This window comes from Pectinophora gossypiella, chromosome 21 (assembly GCF_024362695.1).
Source record: "Pectinophora gossypiella chromosome 21, ilPecGoss1.1, whole genome shotgun sequence".
NCBI classification, from domain to species: domain Eukaryota; kingdom Metazoa; phylum Arthropoda; class Insecta; order Lepidoptera; family Gelechiidae; genus Pectinophora; species Pectinophora gossypiella.
In genome coordinates, this window is record NC_065424.1 from 10,685,075 (window position 1) to 10,706,057 (window position 20,983).

The 20,983-nt window shown below is 43.7% G+C and overlaps 1 protein-coding gene across 1 annotated transcript; it reads right to left on the bottom strand.

Annotated features, from left to right (window-relative positions):
- Positions 1-15,021: 15,021 nt before the first annotated feature.
- On the bottom strand, positions 15,022-20,742 carry LOC126376856 (uncharacterized). Its single transcript, XM_050024408.1, has one exon. The coding sequence runs from the start codon at positions 20,740-20,742 to the stop codon at positions 15,022-15,024; it is 5,721 nt and encodes a 1,906-aa protein (XP_049880365.1).
- Between the last annotated feature and the right edge of the window lie 241 nt (positions 20,743-20,983).

Sequence of the window (20,983 nt, forward strand, 5' to 3'; positions counted from 1 at the left end):
GTTGATGAGGTTGGTACTCCGCCTCACAACCCAAACGATAGAAGAAGAAGAAGATAAAAATAATTGCTTGCATTTTCCTATTCTTTTTTTAAAAATAAAATAGGCTCGCGATTGACTACAATCTCACCTGATGGTAAGTGACGATTCGGTTTAGGATGGATCACGCTTACCTAGCAAATGCCTGTTCACTCTATCCTTTAAGACTCCCAGATTATAACGAGTTGGAATAACAGACGACGGCATACATTTCCATCGGGTCTCAAACACCCGAGCCGGATTCAAGTCTTAGTCCGGACCTGGTTGTGAACTATTAACTCGGTTAGTGACTGCATTTGAACTGAAAGAGCCAGCTGAAGAAATTTAGCTTTTGTACTTTGGCCTTAGAATATGGAATAACAGCAACTCTCCGCTCTTCACCAGCACCTGAGCTTGGTTTAAGTACCTCAAGAAAGTATGGGCGACAGACGTCACACACAGTGTAAAACGAGGTTTTTTTGTATGAAGTTTACTTTGGCATATATGAGTAATTGCATTGACACTGTAACGCATTATTTTAAAGTGTACCTTTTTTTTTGACGTGACTTATTGTAGATTTGCCGCAGGTGGCGTTAACTGCCTGGCCGTACAAAAAAAGTGTACCCAAGCTAAATAAGTATAAATAACCTAATAATATACTTTCTACCAGCCTCCGTGGTCTTGTGGTTAGAGCGTTGGTCTCACGATCTTGAGGTCTGGGTTCAGTTCCCGATGGGAACATTGTAGAAATCACTTTTTTGTTTTATTTAGGGGCTTTAAGGGACGATTAAGACTTTCAATGGAATTCACGTGGTTTCCAGGAATTGTGCCCGGTTAACACTTTCAAGGACAGAACGTCTACGGACGTTCCGATTCCAAGGTGTCATACTACCTATTATGAACCATCAATGACCCATGGTCTCTGTCCGTGAAAGGGTTAATGTCAGTAACCTCGTCGCTATTACATGGGACTATAGCTGGTTATGTTATAGCTGGCGAGGAGTGGGTGACTCCGATTCCTTCCTATAGACACCGCCTAATTTTATTTTAAGTTATACCCGTCATTTTCTTATTCGCCGAAAAGAAAAGGGACGGATGATTGACTATTGGAAATTTTAAAATGAAAGAACTAACCCGCGCGAATAAAATAGGCATCTCGCTCATATGCAATCCGTTTGACGTGTGCTGTCAATTTAATTCTGTCGGGTTATTAGCCAATATAAAATTTTGGAAGGGTTTTTAAATTTCTGCCTGAAAATGACGTATCTTTTTAAATTTTATGCCTGTCGATTACCCTTTCCTTTTCGGCGGATAAGAAAATGACAGGTATAACTTAAAATAAAATTAGATGGTGTGTATTGGAATCAGCGCCAATATAATTCAAAATTCAAAAATATTTATTTTTCAAAATTGTCTTACAAATTTAGCGCTTCTTGAATGTCAAAAAATTAAATTACATATTATGTAACTAGCTGTAAAACTACTACCACATCGGAATATGTAACGCTGAGGGAAAGACGTGGCCAGAAAACCTCCTAGCACAGGGCCCTAGTCCTACTGTTTCATGTTTTCCTTTCTTTTCCTTATTCCTTTCCTTATTTATTCCTTTCTTTTCTTAATATTAATTACATATCTACTTCTTGGGGGATATGTATTAATGTATTCAGTTTTTGGTCTTGCAAACTTATACAACGATCCCTAATGAGAATGACAAACTTTTCAAGAAATGTCTGCAAAAGTTGTTTGTGAGCATTTTAATTATTTTTTTCTACTTCTCTGTTGTAGAAACTTTGACAGGACATCAAAGTAATTTTGTTGTAAAATAAATTATCTTTTAACAATTTTGTTTTTTTAGATTAGGTTCGTTTGCTTTGAGGCTCAATAACAACTCTGTACCAGGGTTGATAAAGTCGGTCAGTGACCTTCTACGAATAATAAGTAAGTCTGATATTACATCTTCCAGTCATTCGTCAATCATTTACGATTCAAAGAAAAATCGAGCTTATCATTACTATACTGTGATTGTTATTTGTAAGACATCATAATAATACTGTTTGTCAAAATATTGACCGCAAACCATTTTTTTTGTCCCTGGTGTCAGGTTTATCATTGAGCCGCCAAGGACTCCTCCTCTTCTTTTAAAGACAAGGTTGATCTATGTATTTTATTCGCTCCCAGTCCATCATCATCATCATCATCATTTTAAGAGCTATACTCTTGTCGGTGTATCATTCTCCATTGTTTTCAATCAAAGGCCAATTCTTTCAAGTCGTTATAAGACACGACGTTCATCATCATCATCATCACCCTAGCATTATTCCGTCTTTCACAGGATTCGCTTTCTTAACCTGAGGATTTGACAGGTCCGGTTTTTTACAGAAGCGACTGCCTGTCTGACCTTCCAACCCGCGAAGGGAAAACCAGCTCAATACAGGTTAGGTTATGTTACATACCTCCGAAAATGCATTTCTCTGTAATGTGGGTTTCCTAACGATTTATAGTCCAAACATGAATGAAGACACGACGTTCGTCTTCTCTTTAATCTGTTCCATGTAAGCACTTCTTGGTCTTTACTTTCCTCTCTTTCCTTCTATCTTCCCTTCTATGATGTTTTCAATAAATTCGTCGTATCTTAATAAGTGTCCAATCATCTTGCCTCTTCTCTCCTCAATAACTCTCACTTTTCTTCTTTCCGATCTTTAGGGAATAAATATAACACTATAATTTTGCAGTTAAACGCTGCGCAAAAGGTTATAGTGTTACATACTAATATAGGGTTACATAACCAAAACAACCTTTGGGGGAGGCCTATGCCCAGCAGTGGGCGTCATACGGCTGATGATGATGATGATGATGAACCAAAACAAAATGTTTGTTTACTCAAATAGTATGGGGAACTATCAAAATTTAAGAACACTCAACAGTTTATCTCTTTTCCCTTATTCTTATTTGTTTTTTTATTACTATTTTATTTTTATTATTTTTTATTCTTCATTAGTAACCCTCTCCGTCCAACTTATTCTTCTCATCTTCCTCTAACACCACCACCATTTCTAGTCTATCTACAGAAATAACAAGCGATTTTGATATTCAAGTCACACAATTTAACGCTTCAAACAGAATAATATAATAAGAACAAATTTTATAATATATAATCCACCAAGTTTTAGAGAGGGTGTGCTAACAAGGATTCGCTTATAATTTCCGTCTTTGTAATTTAGCTGTCTAAATAATATTCCTTTACATTATATTCCAAGAGTCAACATAATTTGAGAGCTTGATTCTATTTACAGTGGTGTTTCACAAACAACAAGACGGATCTTGCAAAATAATATATATTATATAATATTTCCTCTGGTTACCAATGGGATTTAATTAAATTCTTATACTAAGTAGTTCGAAATTTGGTTCGAATTCAAGCGTTCATCGAGTGGATGGCAATGGCCATATCTTGAGTGCTCGGCTTCTCTGTCTCGCTCACACTTACGCCACACCCCGGACACTTCATACAAACTAACCTTGTTTTCACAGACACTACACATTGACATTATCGTACACGCGCATCTGTGTGTGTGACGTTTGACCTTGAATCAAGTCTAAACTATGTTCGAGGGGGTGAGGTAAACCTAGCTCAGCCGCTGGTGGAAAGCGGAGATTTTCCGTTCTATACGTAATTTCTGGCAACCCCCGTTGCCTAGCTATTGTTGATTATATGGCGCTTAGCAACGAGGGTGTAGTTTTTTTACATTATTATATTTTTGTGATCTTTTACTCTTTATTATACGTTATTAATAATCTTTTGAGCTGTTTAGGCGTGGCCTATGGCATGTTTGCATATGCGGGCATAGACGACTTCTATGCTATTATGCGCAAGAAGTCTAAAAAAAAATCAGAAATATTTTGTAGTGTATTGGTCTCAATATAATTATATAAATAAATATCGGCTCGTTGCCACACACTACGTCTTCACTCCACCCCCGTACATACCCGTACAGTTTACTTTTTAATTGTGGCCACCGCGTAGTGCATTGCCCGAGACGACAGAATATATATGTGAATCGATTATATCGATTCAAGTATTTTATAATATATTACATATGCCTGCAGTGGGACACTGAGTGTTACTAATAATAATAATAATAATTACATATTTATTTATATATTTAATTATACCTACGTGTATTAAAATAAGATGTGTTTATGTACTTATGTAAACACTACATCCCTTCCTTGTTTTGACAAACCTTTATTTTAATCAACTATTCATTCCTAGTTTGTATTAATATCGAGCCATAATATAATAAAAGTCTCCTGAATAAATCTTTTAACCAAATCGTTAGAAGTTTAATTATGAAATAACATTTTTTAGCATCTTGTCCATTACTTGCTACTGCCCTTAAACTTTCTTCAACTGGACAATGGAATGTTACCTTTAATTTGCTGCCCTGTTTCTTTGTTCAGTAGTTCAAGGTTTCCATCTTTTTTTTTTATTCTACAGCAGGGTAGTTGGCTCGTACCTAATTCAAGCAACTCCTGTCTTCAACATCCACCTATTTTAGTTTTGTGTCGCATCATCGCATGTCGTCTTTTGTCGGCATAGTCTTTCCCTTTCTCTTTATGTTCTTTGTTAATATTTTTTTTGTTACCAGGTCTTTGGAGTTATTACGCGTCACATATATCTCTGCAGGTGTTTTGTCGGTAACGGTGTTCGGTGCGTTATAAATAATAATTTAGGGACGCTTTTCAATTAAGTTTCTCCCAATTAGTGCCTACTTTCTATGATATTTTTGTTCCTTCCAGATTTTTGTCGCGGTATAACCTTATTGTTGTTAAATTCGGTTGGTACCTATACATTTGCCAATAAAATTTACCAACATTAAGAAACTTTGATTTTCTGCAATCGCTTTCATAATAATTATGTTCTTTAATTCAGACATCACGTGGTCCATATTTCGACATACCAAAAAAATCATTGTCAAAATTAAGCTTTAATTTACAATAAGAAATTAAAAAACTATGAACAAATTAAATTAAATACAGAGAGAGAGATAGAGAGAGAGAGAGAGAGAGACCACTCTCTTACGTATTATGGCATGAAATCAATTCAATCATTAATTAATTTCATCAATTTTCTGCTTTCAGATGTAGAGAATCTTTGATAGAAAACATAGGTACATTTGTTATTTATAATTGTTTAATAAGTTTGTTTTAAGTGCAATAAAGAGATTTATGTTGTAATGTATATTTTTCTAAATTTTTTTTTTTTTTTTTTCTTCAGAGAGCTCATGACCAAGAAATTTCACTTTTCAGGCCGATAAATATTTTTCTAACCCTGACACCAGGGTTGATGAAGTTGGTTATTCACCTCACAACCCACACGATAGAAGAAGAAGAATATTTTTCTTTCCCAATAGCACCACAAGCTTTCTGTTCTTTTTTAAAGTATTTTTTTTTTAATATTTCATAAGTATGTATACTTAGGTTGTAACGATATCAACCTCTCTGATTAACATCGCTCCTGGCACCAACTTCATGTCCTGGCTAGATGCCTCGCTGATAACACACTTTCAAAATTTCCATACCCTTCGAATTTGGTGTTTCCCCGTCACTTCCCTAACACCTCCCGTTGTTTTAGATCATTTGTTGATATGCCACAGCTATCGGCATGCGAGTTCTGTTCCAGTTAACTGTACAAGTGCATATTCATGTTTGTCCGTTTACCGACCTCAGGATATTTAATCATCAACCCATATGGGGTAGGTGCACCTCAAGCCATATCCACCCTATCAGAACCTCTCATCCACCATCTTTCAAGAGCTGTTAGGAAGGTCCAAGTTTTACGATTTTACAATAGTTTATTATATTTAGTTAGAGAGGGTTCAAATAACAAATCAAGCTTCATTGAAGAGCTTTTATCCGAGGCCTCGTGTCTCATGGTTAAGGTATTTATTATATGGATCTTTCTAGTCTTAAATAAAAAGTTTATTATTATCAATTTGTTTGCAACTAGACTTCACACATTGTTTTAAGTTTACGCGGTTATTATGTGCTTTAACTAGACTTCATGTTGGATGTTCCTTCATTATTACTTGTTTCTCAAATTTTCCCTCTTTTTAGATTCTTCATCTGCGTCCATTTTCCTATTTTTCGTGTTGGTCTCGTCTTACATTAGTTGCGGAAGTGTCCAATTAAGTATCCCACATTTTTAACATATTGTTCCTGTCGCGGGACGTGTTAGTCTCGAGCAATGTATCTCTTGCTTCCACATGTTCACACTCTTGTTCCAATTATTGTCAGATTTGACTGTGCTGTATTTGAAGTTAAGTATCTTATTGACAACCTGTGTCTGTATTTTTGAAATCTATTATCTGTCGTTCAACAGATTTTGAATGTATTTATTTTTCGCATTCGCTGCAAGTACAACCTTGTGTTAACTTATTTCCTCACCTAAGGTTTTCTTCCGTAACTCATCCGAAGCACCTTTTTTTCCATGTTTGTGAACTCACACACCCTTGCTATCTATGATTCCCGTTTGCGAGGAGTCTTAAAATATTATGAACTTCGTAGACTTTGCTTTAGAGTAAAATATTCATTCACCGTTTTATAGAAATATTGAAAACGTCTTCCCCAAAAGCAGCGACATAAGCTCCCGGAATATTGTAGAATATGTATTGTAGTTCATGTCCTCTAAAATGCAACAAGAAAGGTCTCTTTTTAACTGTTGTATCAATGCCAGCTGCTCCAATAAAATATTCAAATCCTTCTTCCATCGCTATTATCTAATCAGCGACAAACCAATCACCAAACAACCATCACCTTCACCTTTACAATATATATATATTTTTATAACATAAGCTCACGACTACATCTCAACCGGAGCAGTCAAAGACACATCCATCGCAAGACGAACCAAGCATCCACACCTCACCAAGTCCTCAGTCAGACCAACGTGATAAGTGAGCCATACCGCCGTACTCAATGGTCGAGCCAACCGTCCCAGCGAAAACCACACTCAAGACAAACCAATTACCCACCAGTACAAGTCCGGCACCGAGAATCAAACCCTCGCTCCCCGATTGAGAAGCAACATGTCGTACCACAGGACCACAGTGTAATTTTTCTATCGTTTAGATTGCCATGCTGTAAGCAATCATTTCTCTTGAAATCGCACACAGTATTCATGCCTCACTCAGCAGAGTCCACATAATACCAGGGTCGTGGTTCACGCCGCGACATATGCTGATTTAGACCCTTTTATTTCAATGAACATCCTTTTATGCCCTTTTATTACTATTTTGTGAAAACTCCAAACGACGTCACTGTCCTGCTCCTAGGCGTGTCGCCCCCTTGTAGTACACAATTTTTTGTTCTGTTCTATTCATTTGGATGCATGGACCATTGAAATGGACCACCCAACTCGCACGACCAACGACAACTGATTTCTTTATTTAAGGCATGGTCGATCACCACCATATTGCCATTTAAGGCATGATCCAAAACTATCAAGTCGCCATTTAAGGCATGGCCAAAGACCACCAAGTCGCCATTTAAGGCATGGTCAAAGACCACCAAGTCGCCATTTAAGGCATGGTCAAAGACCACCATATCGCCATTTAAGGCATGGTCAAAGACCACCAAGTCGCCATTTAAGGCATGGTCAAAGACCACCATATCGCCATTTAAGGCATGGTCAAAGACCACCGTAACGCCATTTAAGGCATGGTCAAAGACCACCAAGTCGCCATTTAAGGCATGGTCAAAGACCACCATATCGCCATTTAAGGCATGGTCAAAGACCACCGTAACGCCATTTAAGGCATGGTCAAAGACCACCAAGTCGCCATTTAAGGCATGGTCAAAGACCACCATATCGCCATTTAAGGCATGGTCAAAGACCACCATATCGCCATTTAAGGCATGGTCAAAGACCACCAAGTCGCCATTTAAGGCATGGTCAAAGACCACCATATCGCCATTTAAGGCATGGTCAAAGACCACCATATCGCCATTTAAGGCATGGTCAAAGACCACCACATCGCCATTTAAGGCATGGTCAAAGACCACCACTAGATCACAATTTGTTTTGCAGAATTTCTTTTATATATTTTGTTAATTGTAAATGACAAAATATATAAAAGAAATAATAAACTATATCTATTATATTTAAATGCCAACTAATAAAAAAACAATCCTTTTTTTTAAGGTAAGTATCTAGTTTTAAAAGGATTTGATAATAAATTATATTTAAAACGTTCATATAATAAAGTCACAGTCGTTTAACAATTAAAAAAAACAAATAAAAATGTTTAAAAATAACTTCATCGAATAATTTAAATATTTAGCCATCGACTCTGAAACCAGGCCAAAATATGTTTTTCGATTATTTGAATATCGCATTGACAACACTAGTTACCAATAAATTAAAAATAATAACTTGGCGGGTTTTCGCGATAATCCTTATGAGCATTATTTATTTACATTACTACAAATGATAAGAAAACTATTTAGTTACATCATAATTGATTCTTCTGGACTTTTTTACTTATCAAAAAGATGATAGTCTGTCCGTTCCTGCTCGCGTTCAAACATCCCGCCGCTGACCAATTTTCTAATAAGTACATACAGTTGCAGTTCTTAATGTTATTCCCTTTCCTTTTAAACAAAACAGATACTCACCTCCTCGTCGCCAAAATATGTAGTGTATTGGTCTCAATATAATTATATAAATAAATATCGGCTCGTTGCCACACACTACGTCTTCACTCCACCCCCGTACATACCCGTACAGTTTACTTTTTAATTGTGGCCACCGCGTAGTGCATTGCCCGAGACGACAGAATATATATGTGAATCGATTATATCGATTCAAGTATTTTATAATATATTACATATGCCTGCAGTGGGACACTGAGTGTTACTAATAATAATAATAATAATTACATATTTATTTATATATTTAATTATACCTACGTGTATTAAAATAAGATGTGTTTATGTACTTATGTAAACACTACATATTTATTTTTCAAAATTGGCTTACAAAGTTAGCGCTTTTTGAACGTCAAAAAATTAAATTACTTTATTATATAACCAGCTGTAAAACTACTACCACATCGGAATCTGTAACGCTGAGGGAAAGACGTGGCCAGAAAACCTCCCAGCACAGGGCCCTAGTCCTACTGTTTCATGTTTTCCTTTCTTTTTTTTTTAATCCAGTTTGTATTACATAATTTATAGACTTAAATACAATGGTATTCCAATTACAGTCGGTGGAAGGAAAGTGAAAAATAAAGAGTTTATGTGACTTTATCACAGAAACAGTGTTTTATGAGCTCCTTGACAGAAGCAGGCCTGTCCACATACGCAGCACCCGATCACGAGGTCTGCATCTGTAATACGGCGACTGCGGGGGAGTACCAACAAAGTTCTGAGGATGATAGCGGAGAGGTTCGACTCGCCTGTTCTACTACCCGTAACACGTGTGAGGAAGTGAATCGAGTTGGGGGCGGCTTATCTTCTATTGTATTTTTTTTTCGTTGTACTAACTTATTTGTAATTGTCTGTAAATAATCATTTTTTTTTCTTTTTAGGCGTGGAAAGATAACATGCAGAGTTACGTAATTTGGAATTATTAAACTTCATAGAGCGTGGGTTGGTGTGAAACTGACCTTTAAACCAGACAAATGTACAGAAATAAACTTTATTTCGTTTCGGATTATTGTTCGGAAAACAAAAACACAAATCAAACTAACGCGTGGTTCGATGCTTTTGCGTAAATGTTTGTTTTTTATTTTTATAGCATTTAGGTGGGCGGGCATGCTTAAGGAAAACTTATAAAGACAAGGGAGGGGGTCTACGCGTACAGTATAATAACGCGTTTAGGATACTGTTGGGGCTGCCGAGATATTGCATTGCGTCCGGCATGTTTGCGCAGGCAAGTACTGCCATCATTAGGAAAAAAACTGCCTCTTTACTGCACCGGGTCCGGACCAGCTCCAACAGTCTCTTAAACGTGGTGGCGGACAGAATTGACTGTCCCATTGTGAGGCATTGGATTGACATCCATGTCTCACACTAGGTTTGTCATGTAAATTTAATTTGTGCTTACTAACATAACAAAAGTCGCTTACTAACCATTATGGATGTATAATAGTCCGAAATAAAGTTTTATTTAATTTAAGAATAACATACTGAATCAATTCATCTAATATTATTAACATGCAGCTATAATATTAACAGGCAGTTGCACTTCCGATTTTTACTGTAACACATACATACAGGGTGCTAATTACATCGTTATGAAAACTATGAGGAGTGTTTCAGACCTTGATACAAATGGAATTTGCCGTCGCCAAAAATATGAAACTGAAAAAAATTTAGGCCGGTCATAGGATGGGTGACTAAAATAAAAAAAAAGTTTTCATCTCGAGCTCCTCCGTGCTCCGTGCACGTTAAGGCGTTGGTCCCGGCTGCATTAACAGTCGTTAATAACCACCAATCCGCACTGGGCCCGCGTGGTGATTTAAGGCCCGATGTCCCTATCCATCCATAGGGAAGGCCCGTGCCCCAGCAGTGGGGACGTTAATGGGCTAGTGATGGTGATGAAAAATAATTTAAAAATACACAAAAATTTTCATTAATTTCACTTGTTATCAACTCATAATCATGGTCAGAATCATCCGCCTCAGTATTCGTTACGGTGTCACTAACACCTGATGTACCTGTGTACTTGTATGGGGTGTAAGTGACATCGTAACGAATACTGAGGGGGATGATTGAGCTCATTATTATTCAAGTGGAATTTTCTATCGGAAATAACCATATATTTCATATAGCAGTCTCATCAATCTCCCTAGCAGTATCCCGTTTTTCACAGGGTTCGCTTACCTAACCTAAAGATTTGGCAGGTCCGTTTTTACAGAAGCGACTGCATATCTCTTACCTTCCAGCTCGCGAAGGGAAAGCCAGCAAAATACAGCTTAGATCACGTACCTCCGAAAATGCATTTCTCGGGAATGTGGGTTTCCTCACGATGTTTTCCTTCACCGCTGAGCACGTGATAATCCAAACATGAATTCGAAAAAAAATTCGCCAATTATTGGTTTAGGCATGTGCTGGATTAGAACTTGCGACCTCAAAGTGAAAGGCAAGCTTTCTACCAACAGGGCTACCACGGCTTTTATTAACATTAGCAATATAAAATATATAGTGACCATGGTTGAGAAGATAATGCTCACGTTAGCGTACATAATATAACATACATAAACTGCCTATATTCGTCCCACTGCTGGGCACAGGCCTCCCCTCAATCAACCGGAGGGGGTATGGAGCATACTCCACCACGCTGCTCCACTGCGGGTTAGTGGAGGTGTTTTTACGGCTAATAGCCGGGACCAACGGCTTATTGTTACGTTATACATTACAAGTTATTTATTAAATAGAGGAACACATAAATACCAAGAATTTTGTCAAGTAGTCATTATTCTTATAATAAGCTTTTTTACATAAAGTTTACATGAAGGTGATGCGTTTCAGCCAAGCTAGGTAACGCTGCGTCAGCAGATGGCGTTACTTCTGCAGTTTTCGTATTTTTTTTCTATTTTAGATACTTTTTAATCATTGTAAGTTGTTACTTTTTCTAGCTCTAATTTAATTTTGTAATTAAGTACCTAAAGTATTAGTGCACGTTGTGTCCACCTGTAAGTGGCGAGGCGCTTAGTTTTTTATATGTATTAACTGCAAACTGTAACCATGTACCAGTGTACTTGCCGTTGGTTGACCAAATAAATAAATAAATAAATAAATAAAATAAATTTATTCGTTTAGTGTTGATTTCTGACCCGGTGAAATGTTAGTTGGCGAAATCTCACATACATTATCTTTAATTTATCTTCTGACAAATTCAAAATAAGTATTATCTGGTATTATATTGTAAAAACGTATAATATAACCCCAAAAAAGATCTTTTTCATGTAGAATTTTGAATATAAATTTTATTTTTTTCCTTATTTTATTTTATTATTAGTATTGCTTTCACAGTTTCTCGAAAGATACATTTTACGCACACAGATAATGTTTTCATAGATACATTGACTTGCGACCGTCAGTATATATATATATATATATATATTTTATTTTTTTTTGTTTTGTATTTTGTTTTTTCCTGTTTGTGCAATAAATTATTTGTTATGTTATGTTATGTTATATTTATTTCTTTAAACAGCTCCCTTAGTCCCGACGACGCAGATTATAAATAGCACGTCATTCTCTTCTTTGGATGATGTATCTGTGCCTAGCCCAATTGGGATATGATCGTTATTTACCGGGTGAGAGCCTTCAGCGCTCCCCATTTGTCCGGCCAAGTAGTTAATGCCGTTTGCGCAACTGTACAATAAGTCACGTCAAAAAAAAAAGATATAGTCGTGAGTACTCCTTACAACTTTTATTCCGGTTAGAGTGCAATAAACCAGTCATACTCATATACAGGGTGTTAATGACATCGTAACGAATACGGGGGGGGGGGGGGGGGGGGGGTGATTTAGACCATGATTCTGAGTTAATATCAAGTGGAATTTTCCGATAGTATTCGTTACGATGTCACTTACACCCCATACAAGTACATATAGGTAGCCATACAAGTAGGGTGTTACTGACACCGTAACGAATACCGAGTGGGATGATTCTGACCATGATACTGAGTTGATATCAAGTCGACTCTTCTATCGGAAAATACATGAAACTTTTAGTTTTTAAATTAGTTTACGTTTCATAGTTTTCCCACGGAAAACTCCACTTGATATCAACTCAGAATCAAGGCCTGAATCATCCCTTAAAGTTTTCGTTACGATATCACTAACACCCTGTATATTCAAAATGTCCTGGTCCCATCTCTACCACTGAATAATACCATTAATTTCAACAGGCTCACGTAATTCCAAATGGCTCCATTTATCGTTTATCATGGCACCTACCTACATAACATAAACTGCCTATATACGTCCCACTGCTGGGCACAGGCCTCCCCTCAATCAACCGGAGGGGGTATGGAGCATACTCCACCACGCTGCTCCACTGCGGGTTGGTGGAGGTGTTTTTACGGCTAATAGCCGGGACCAACGGCTTAACGTGCCTTCCGAAGCACGGAATCATCTTACTTTTTTGGACAATCAGGTGATTCAAGCCTGAAAAGTCCTTACCAAACAAAGGACAGTCTCACAAAGTGATTTCGACAATGTCCCCATCGGGAATCGAACCCGGACCTCCAGATCGTGAGCCTAACGCTCTAACCACTAGACCACGGAGGCTGTTCCATGGCACCTACCTATTCCTACTAAATCAATAACTGTCTTACCTAATTTAAGACGAAGGCGTGATATATCCAACTGTTTGACAGTTCTAGTAGGCATTACATTTACACACACATGGAGTTACTCTGTCCTTTGGTTATGTTATGTTAGTGGGCTTTATTTTCCGCATTTAGACTGTAAGATGGCCCATTATTCGTGTAGTTGTTGACTACGTAAGCCAACCTAACTCCTTCCAGAAGCTTAGAAGCCTCCTGGGGTTTTCACAGGCTTCCCCGCGACCCCATTCCTTTGAGGATTTTTACCCGTTGTGCTGACACTCCCGTGCATTCCAGGATTACATGGGGGGCAGTTTCTTCTGCGTCCAGACAGCCTCAAGTGGGCTGTCCGTTATCCCTAAATTGAATAGTAGTTTGTTGAGTGGGCAGTGACCCGTAATGCTGTCCACTACTATTCGGAGGTCATTGCGGTTTAAGCGACTTGGGTACACTGGCTTGTGTCTGTCGCCAATTCGAACCCCGGCACTGAACTTGCAATGAGTCATCAGTTTTCACTGACACAGTTGGCTTGACCATGCGATACGGCTCACTACCTATCACGTTGGTCTAACAGTAAGCAGCTAACGTAACGGTGAGCAGCTAGTGCGAAATAGGTGTGCAGCGGGAACGAGAGGGAACAAAGTGTACTTTGTGATATTATACACCAGACTTCGAACCCTGGACCTTCGGATCGTGAGCTCAACGCTTAGCCATTGAACCACAGAGGTCGTTTTACTACTACTTCTTCCACTGTCATCAAAGTCTTCTTCCAAATCCAATCAATTTTTCCTTGTCTATTCAAAATACGGTTACCCACATTTGTGTTAATATTTCTAGCATTGATGTTACAATGATGTTACTTTGAGTTTTAGTCATCATCACCAGAACGTCCTCACTGCTGGGGCACGGACCTTCCCTATGGATGTATAGGGAGATCGGGCATTAAACCACCACGCGGGCCTAGTGCGGATTGGTGGTTATTAACTACTGCTAATACAGCCGGGACCAACGGCTTAACGTGCCTTCCGAAGCACGGAGGAGCTCGAGATGAAAACTTTTTATTTTGTGGTCATCCATCCCATGACCGGCCTTTGCGAAAGTTGCTTAACTTCAACAATCGCAGACCGAGCGCGTTTACCGCTGCGCCACCGAGCTCCTCGAGTGAGTTTTAGTATCAAAGCTAATATGTGTGGCCCCTTCGATCCTTGCCACATAAATCTTATAGACTATACCAGATATCGATGTGATCGATGTTAGTGTTATCGATGTAAGTTGAAACTAGTAGGCGTTGAAATTAGGAGTCGTTGAAATTAAACACCGATTGGAGTTGAATCAGAGCTCCTACCCGTGTGGTGATTCTAATAAGAATGAGAGTCTAGTCCCCGCGCGCGTGTATATATAGGAAAACGCCCACTAAGCGGGGCGGGGCAAGGGCGCGGCGGGGGTGTGTAGCGGTGAAGCCGCGCTCAGTCCCTATCTTTCTCTTTATTTTAAAAATAAAACTTACAAACTATTTACAATTTCTAGGCAATCATTATACAATCATAATATAATCATAATACAATCATAACACAATCCTAATTTGCTTCTTGTTGCTTCTACGGCGAACATATTCTCCCGCCGCAGCTGCGCAGCTCGATGACCACGTCGCGCAGCTGGACCATCTACGGTTCGCCGTCCTCGGGTGGCGATGTTGGCAGGATGACCAGCTTCTTCGTTGGCCGCCGCAGGATCCCCTTCGTTGTCCTCACGTCGACCGCCCTCGTCTCGCCGTCTGGTCCGGGGTAGGCAGCCACGACGACACCTCGCGGCCACGAGTTGCGAGGCAGCGTGCCGTCAGCGATCAATACTAAATCGCCCACGGAGATGGAACCCTTGCTGGCTCGGGGCTCCCGCCGGTGTTGGAGTTCAGGTAGGTACTCCCGTACCCATCGCGCCCAGAACATGTCGGCTAGGCGTTGGCTCTTCCTCCAGTCTTTGCGGCCGGCGTCGTCGCCCTCCGTGAAGGCGCCTGGCATCGGCACCCGTGATGGACCTCCCAGGATGAAGTGGTTCGGTGTGAGGGCCTCTGGGTCCTCCGGTGATGTCGACACGTGTGTGAGGGGTCGACTGTTGATGGTGTGCTCGGCCTCCACCAGTAGCGTTGTCAGGACTTCTTCCTTTGGCGCGCGCTCGTGCAGCACCACGGCTAGTGCTGATTTGACGCTGCGGACCAGTCTCTCCCACGCGCCTCCCATGAATGGCGCGCTAGGAGGGATGAACTTCCAGGTGATGAAGCGAGCGGAGGCTTCTTGTTGTATGGCCTCCTCGACGGCGTGCTTCATCTCGACGTCCGCACCGCGCAGGTTGGTACCCTGGTCTGACCAGAGCTCGGTGGGGCACCCGCGGCGGCCTATGAAGCGCCGCAGTGCCATTACTGCAGAGTCGGTGCTGAGGCTCCCGGCGAGTTCCAGGTGCACTGCCCTGGTGGTTAGGCAGGTGAAGAGGACTCCGTACCTCTTCTGACGTGCGCGACCCACGGTGACTGTCATGGGCCCAAAGTAGTCAAGCCCCGTGTAGGTGAAGGGCCGCTGGTGATGGGCTAGACGGCTCCTTGGATGATTGCCTGTCGATGGTTGGGCTGGCGTGGCCCGACGGATGCGGCAGACCTGGCATTTCTTCAGTTCGTTGCGCACGGCGTGGCGGAGGCGCAACACCCAGTAGTGCTGTCGCACCTCATTTGCCGTCGTTTCAAACCCTCCGTGGTGTAATTGCGTGTGCACCCACTTGATGTACAGCCGCGTCCATCGGTGGTCTCCATCCAGGATGACGGGCTCCCGTTGTTCTGTTGTGATGTCGGCGGCGGCGGCGATCCTCGAGCGTAGATGTATTAGTCCCTCTTCGTCAATCATAATCGACAGTTGCTTGAGTCGACTGTCGGCAGGCAGGGGCTTCTTTCTTCTTATAGCTTCTAGCTCCGCGCTGAAGGCCTCTTCCTGCACGGCGCGTATCCATAGTTGCCGTGCGCGATGCAAGTATCGTGCCGCGAGAGGCACGATCTTTCTCTGCTGTCTCGGCGCATGTTTGTGTCCTGTGCCTCGTCCCGTTTCTCTGTGCGCCTGTACCTTCTTCCACGTCGGGTCTTCCTCCGCACGTTTCTTGGTGCGTTTTCTAGCGGCGGCACACCTTTCTCTTCCCTTTAGTTTTTCTATGAATTGTAGGACACGCGCCGTGACACGTAGTAGTTTTGCCCACGATGAAAAACGTGTTATGTCGGGTAGCGCCTTCCCTGTTCTTTCTGCGGCGGTCGTCGCGTGCACTCTCTCCTCGTTTGTGTGTTCAATAGTCTCTGAGATGTCCTCCGCCGGCCAGGTGTCTTCTGATCGATACAGGAAAGGCGGGCCGCGGAACCAACGATGCTCGGAGGCGAAGTCTTTCGGCGTTCCTCGTGTAGCGTCGTCGGCCGGGTTGTCTCTCGTTGATACCCAACGCCATTCGTTTGTCTTAGTCTCCTCTGCTATCTCGGCGACTCGATGAGCTACGAAGGGCTTGTAGGCTCGTGGTCCCGTTCGCAACCATGATAGGACGGTCCTAGAGTCGCTCCAGAAGTAACGACGTGCAGGCTTGATGTCGTGTTCCTCTTGCGCTGTGCGGGCTAGGCGGCAGCCCATTACGGCCGCTTGGAGCTCCAGTCGTGGTATCGATGTCATCTTGCTGATAGGCGCCACTCTCCCTTTGCCTGCGACGAGCGAGATGTGTATCAGCCCGTCCTCGTCGACGACGCGCCAGTATACCGCAGCGGCGTAGGCAGAACTGCTTGCGTCCACGAATGTGTGTAGCTCCACAGACCGGGCGCGTGTGAGCGAGGCATAGCACCGAGGTACGGCCAGTTGTGAGAGGTGCCGCGCATGTTCCGTCCATTTCTTCCATGCTTCTGCTTCGGGGGTAGGCAGCGCGTCGTCCCATCCTATTCCGGTGCGCCAGGTGTCCTGAATGATGCGCTTCGCTTGTATGGTCACGGGCGTGGCGATTCCCAGCGGGTCGTAGAGTGACATCGTCGTTCGTAACGCTTCCCTCTTCGTTGGCACGCGCTCGCCGTGTAGTATGTCGGTGGGTATCCGGGCTTCATTCATATTGAAGGACAGCGTGTCGCGCTCTGGGTACCATATCATTCCCAGTATCTTTTCGGGAGCAAGCTTGACGATGTCTTCTTTCGCCTCGGGCGCCAATGATGATAGTACGAGTCTGGAGCTCGATGCCCATTTCTGTAGATAGTAGTTGGCGCGGCTATGTATATAGGCCACTTGACTGGAGACTTGTATTGCTTCCTCTTCCGTATCGAAGCTTGCCAAGTAGTCGTCGACGTAGTGATTGTTGATGATTGCCGCCGCCGCCGCCGGATATTCTTCTCTATATTGTTCGGCGTTCCTATTCTTCACGAAGATTGCCGTGCAGGGGGATGAAGTAGCGCCGAATATTACACTCTTCATGCGATACTCGACAGGGGGTCCCTCTCTTCTATTTCCGCGCCAGAGGAAGCGCTGCATGTCTCGATCTTCCGTCCTTATTGAGATCCGCATAAACATGTCCTTTATGTCAGCCGTCACCGCCACTCTTCTTTGCCGGAACTTCATCAGCACTCCTGGTAGGGATCGAAGTAGGTCCGGCCCGGACAGTAACATGTCGTTCAGGCTGACTCCTCGCACCTTTGCGGCCGCATCGTGGACGATCCTCAATTTCTCTGGTTTCTGCGGGTTCATAACTGCAAAGTGTGGTAAGTACCAAATCTTCGTTTTTCCCTTCGGCGGCGTGGGCGCGACTTCTGCATAGCCGTTCTCTATCAGCGTGTTCATCTGCTTCTCGTATCGCCTTTTCATTTCTTCATCGCGATCTAACTTCCTCTCTATGGCTTGAAGTCTTCTCAGGGCGGCTTCGTAGCTATTAGGAGGGTCGTAGTCGTCGCTCCTCCAGAGTAAGCCCGTTTCGTATCCTTCGTTTGTGCGGCGAGTGGTCCTCTCTAGTGTTTCAAGCGCTCTTCTTTCTTCCTCTGTGTGGAAATGTTTCGGTTCCACTCCTAGGACTTCCAATGCGAAGTGGTCTCGAAGCAGTTTTTCTATTGCTTGATCATCTTCTACGATCCTCGCGTGATGTACTCGATGAGCGGGCCCTCCCGCCGGTGTGTGCCGCACTCCGTGCAACACCCATCCTAGGTCCGTGCGCGCGGCGACCAGTTGGCTGTCTTGCTCGCGTCTGACTTCATGTGCCAGGAGTAGCTGCCAGTTGTCTTGTCCTATTAATACGGTTGGCGTTCCCCGGTGATAAGTCAGCTGGTCTTGTAGGTCTTCTAGGTGGCTCTGTCCCGTCACGGCGCACGCCGGCACGCTCTGCGGCGATAACTGCAGGTTCTTCATCGTGCGCGCTGAGATGCTGTAGCTGTGCGTGTCCTCTGGCGCGCTGATGTCGAAGGTAACTCTTCTCGAAGCGCCGGCGTCCACTCGTGCCCCGGCTACTCCTTCTATGTAAAATGGCTCCGGAGGTCCCGATACGCCGATGTGTTCCGCCACCGCCGCCTCTATTAATGTGCACGTTGATCCATCGTCGAGAAGTGCGTACGTGCAGTGAGTCCCCTTAGGTCCACTTACACGAACCGGCAGAATCTTCAATAGTGCTGTAGTATTCTTCCTTTCTCTTGTCGACGCTATAGTGGCTATTACTGGGTCTTCTTCTATGTGAGTTCCCGCGTGGATGGACGCTCGTTGTTCCGGCTCGGAGTGCAGTAGGCGGTGGTGCGAGTACTTGCACCCGCCGACGTCGCACCTCCTCGTGGGACATGTGTGGCCGAACTTCCTCCGTTTCAGGCAGCGGAAACACAACCTATGTTTCTTCGCGGTTTCCCAGCGCTCGTTGACCTCTGTCTTCTTGAAATCTGCACATTCGGCGACGTGGTGTGTTTCCTTTTCGCAGACTGGACATTGTTTCCTATTGTCACCGGCCGTGACGTTTATCTTCTTTTCTTCTATGTGGTGAGTCCTCATTGTCCGCCTCAGTGGAGCGGACGTGTGCTCCCGCCGGTCGACGACTGGTGTGGCTTCCACGGGTGCGAAGCTGCCGCACCGCTCCGCTGTTCTCTCCATGAAACTTGCTAGCTTCATCAAGTCTGGTTCCTCTTCATCTTGTTCGGCCGCAAAATCGTAGTACCTATATCGCAGTGCTGACGGCATCTTCTCCACTACGTGTCGAACCACTTCCGGGTTATGCAGGTAATGTGTCTTCTTCAATGCCCTGATGGTTGCCGTAATGTTTGATATCCTCGTGGCGAAGGTGCAAATGTCCCTCGGTGATTCGGTCAGACGTGGTAGGGCCCGCAGCTTCTCCAGTTCGGCCATGACGAGGGCGTCCGGCCGCCCGAAGCGCGTAGACAGCAATCGCATCACGTCGGCAGTCGTGGTTGCACCGATGAATAAACATTGGGCGGCATCTCTTGCTGCTCCCCGAAGGCTCCGACGTAGTCTTGATAAGTTTTCTTGCTCCGTCAAATATACTGCAGTCTCTTCATAGGCGGTCTTGAAAACTAGCCATTCACTCGACGCTCCGCTGAAGATGGGCAGCTCAGGCACGGAGCGCGGGGCGATGGCGGCTGGTACTGCTCGTGCGGCCGATGCTATCGCCGTCGCTAGTTGACTGTAATCGAAAGTTGTCGGCTTCTCTTCTATACTTCTGTGTTTCGGCTTCACAGGATCCTTTTCGGCGGCAGCGGGGAAAACGGCGGCAGCGGGGGGGACGGCGGCGGCGGCGGACGGCTGCGGGGGGGACGGGTCTTCCTCGGCGGCGGGAAGCTGGTCCACCCACGTCTTGGTGCGCTCATGCATTTCGCTCACGCTGACTATATCCGTATCGTCGTCGTCTGATTCCGCTTCTAATGTGGCGATCTTCGCCGCCGCTAGCTCCACTTCCTTCTTCAACAATTCTTCTTTAGCCTTCAGCAGCGCCAGGCGACGTCCCTTCGACGCTGAGGAACGCGGCGCTGTCGGTGCACGCTTCACCGACTTGGGCCGTAGTGTCGTGTCGTGCGTGCTTTCCCCCGTAGATTCCTCCGTCGTCGTTGCAGTCGTCGTAGTAGTGGCGGTTCCCGTCGTCGTCGTTGCGGTAGTGCCCGAGCTGTCCTCTGTGCTGGTAGCCGTGGCTGTACGGCTTGTGCTGGGTTTCCTGGTCAGCGGGGGGGCGGTGACTGGCGTCGACGCGGCTGTGGTCGGCGCAGTCCTAACGGCGGCCGTGACTGACGTTGACGCGGCGGTGGTCGACGTAGTCGTGACGACGGGGGCGACGGCGGCGGCGGCGGCGGGTGCCGACTCGGCGGCGGTCGGCGTTGGGCGAGTTTCTACGGACTTCATGCTCCTAGTCTTCATATCCGCTGTTTCTTCAATCCGGCTCGAAGGAGAATTTATGTGGCCCCTTCGATCCTTGCCACATAAATCTTATAGACTATACCAGATATCGATGTGATCGATGATAGTGTTATCGATGTAAGTTGAAACTAGTAGGCGTTGAAATTAGGAGTCGTTGAAATTAAACACCGATTGGAGTTGAATCAGAGCTCCTACCCGTGTGGTGATTCTAATAAGAATGAGAGTCTAGTCCCCGCGCGCG

Bases quoted from the DNA above. Each gene is read 5' to 3' on its own strand.
- LOC126376856 (XM_050024408.1), bottom strand. From the start codon at position 20,742: ATGAAGACTAGGAGCATGAAGTCCGTAGAAACTCGCCCAACGCCGACC.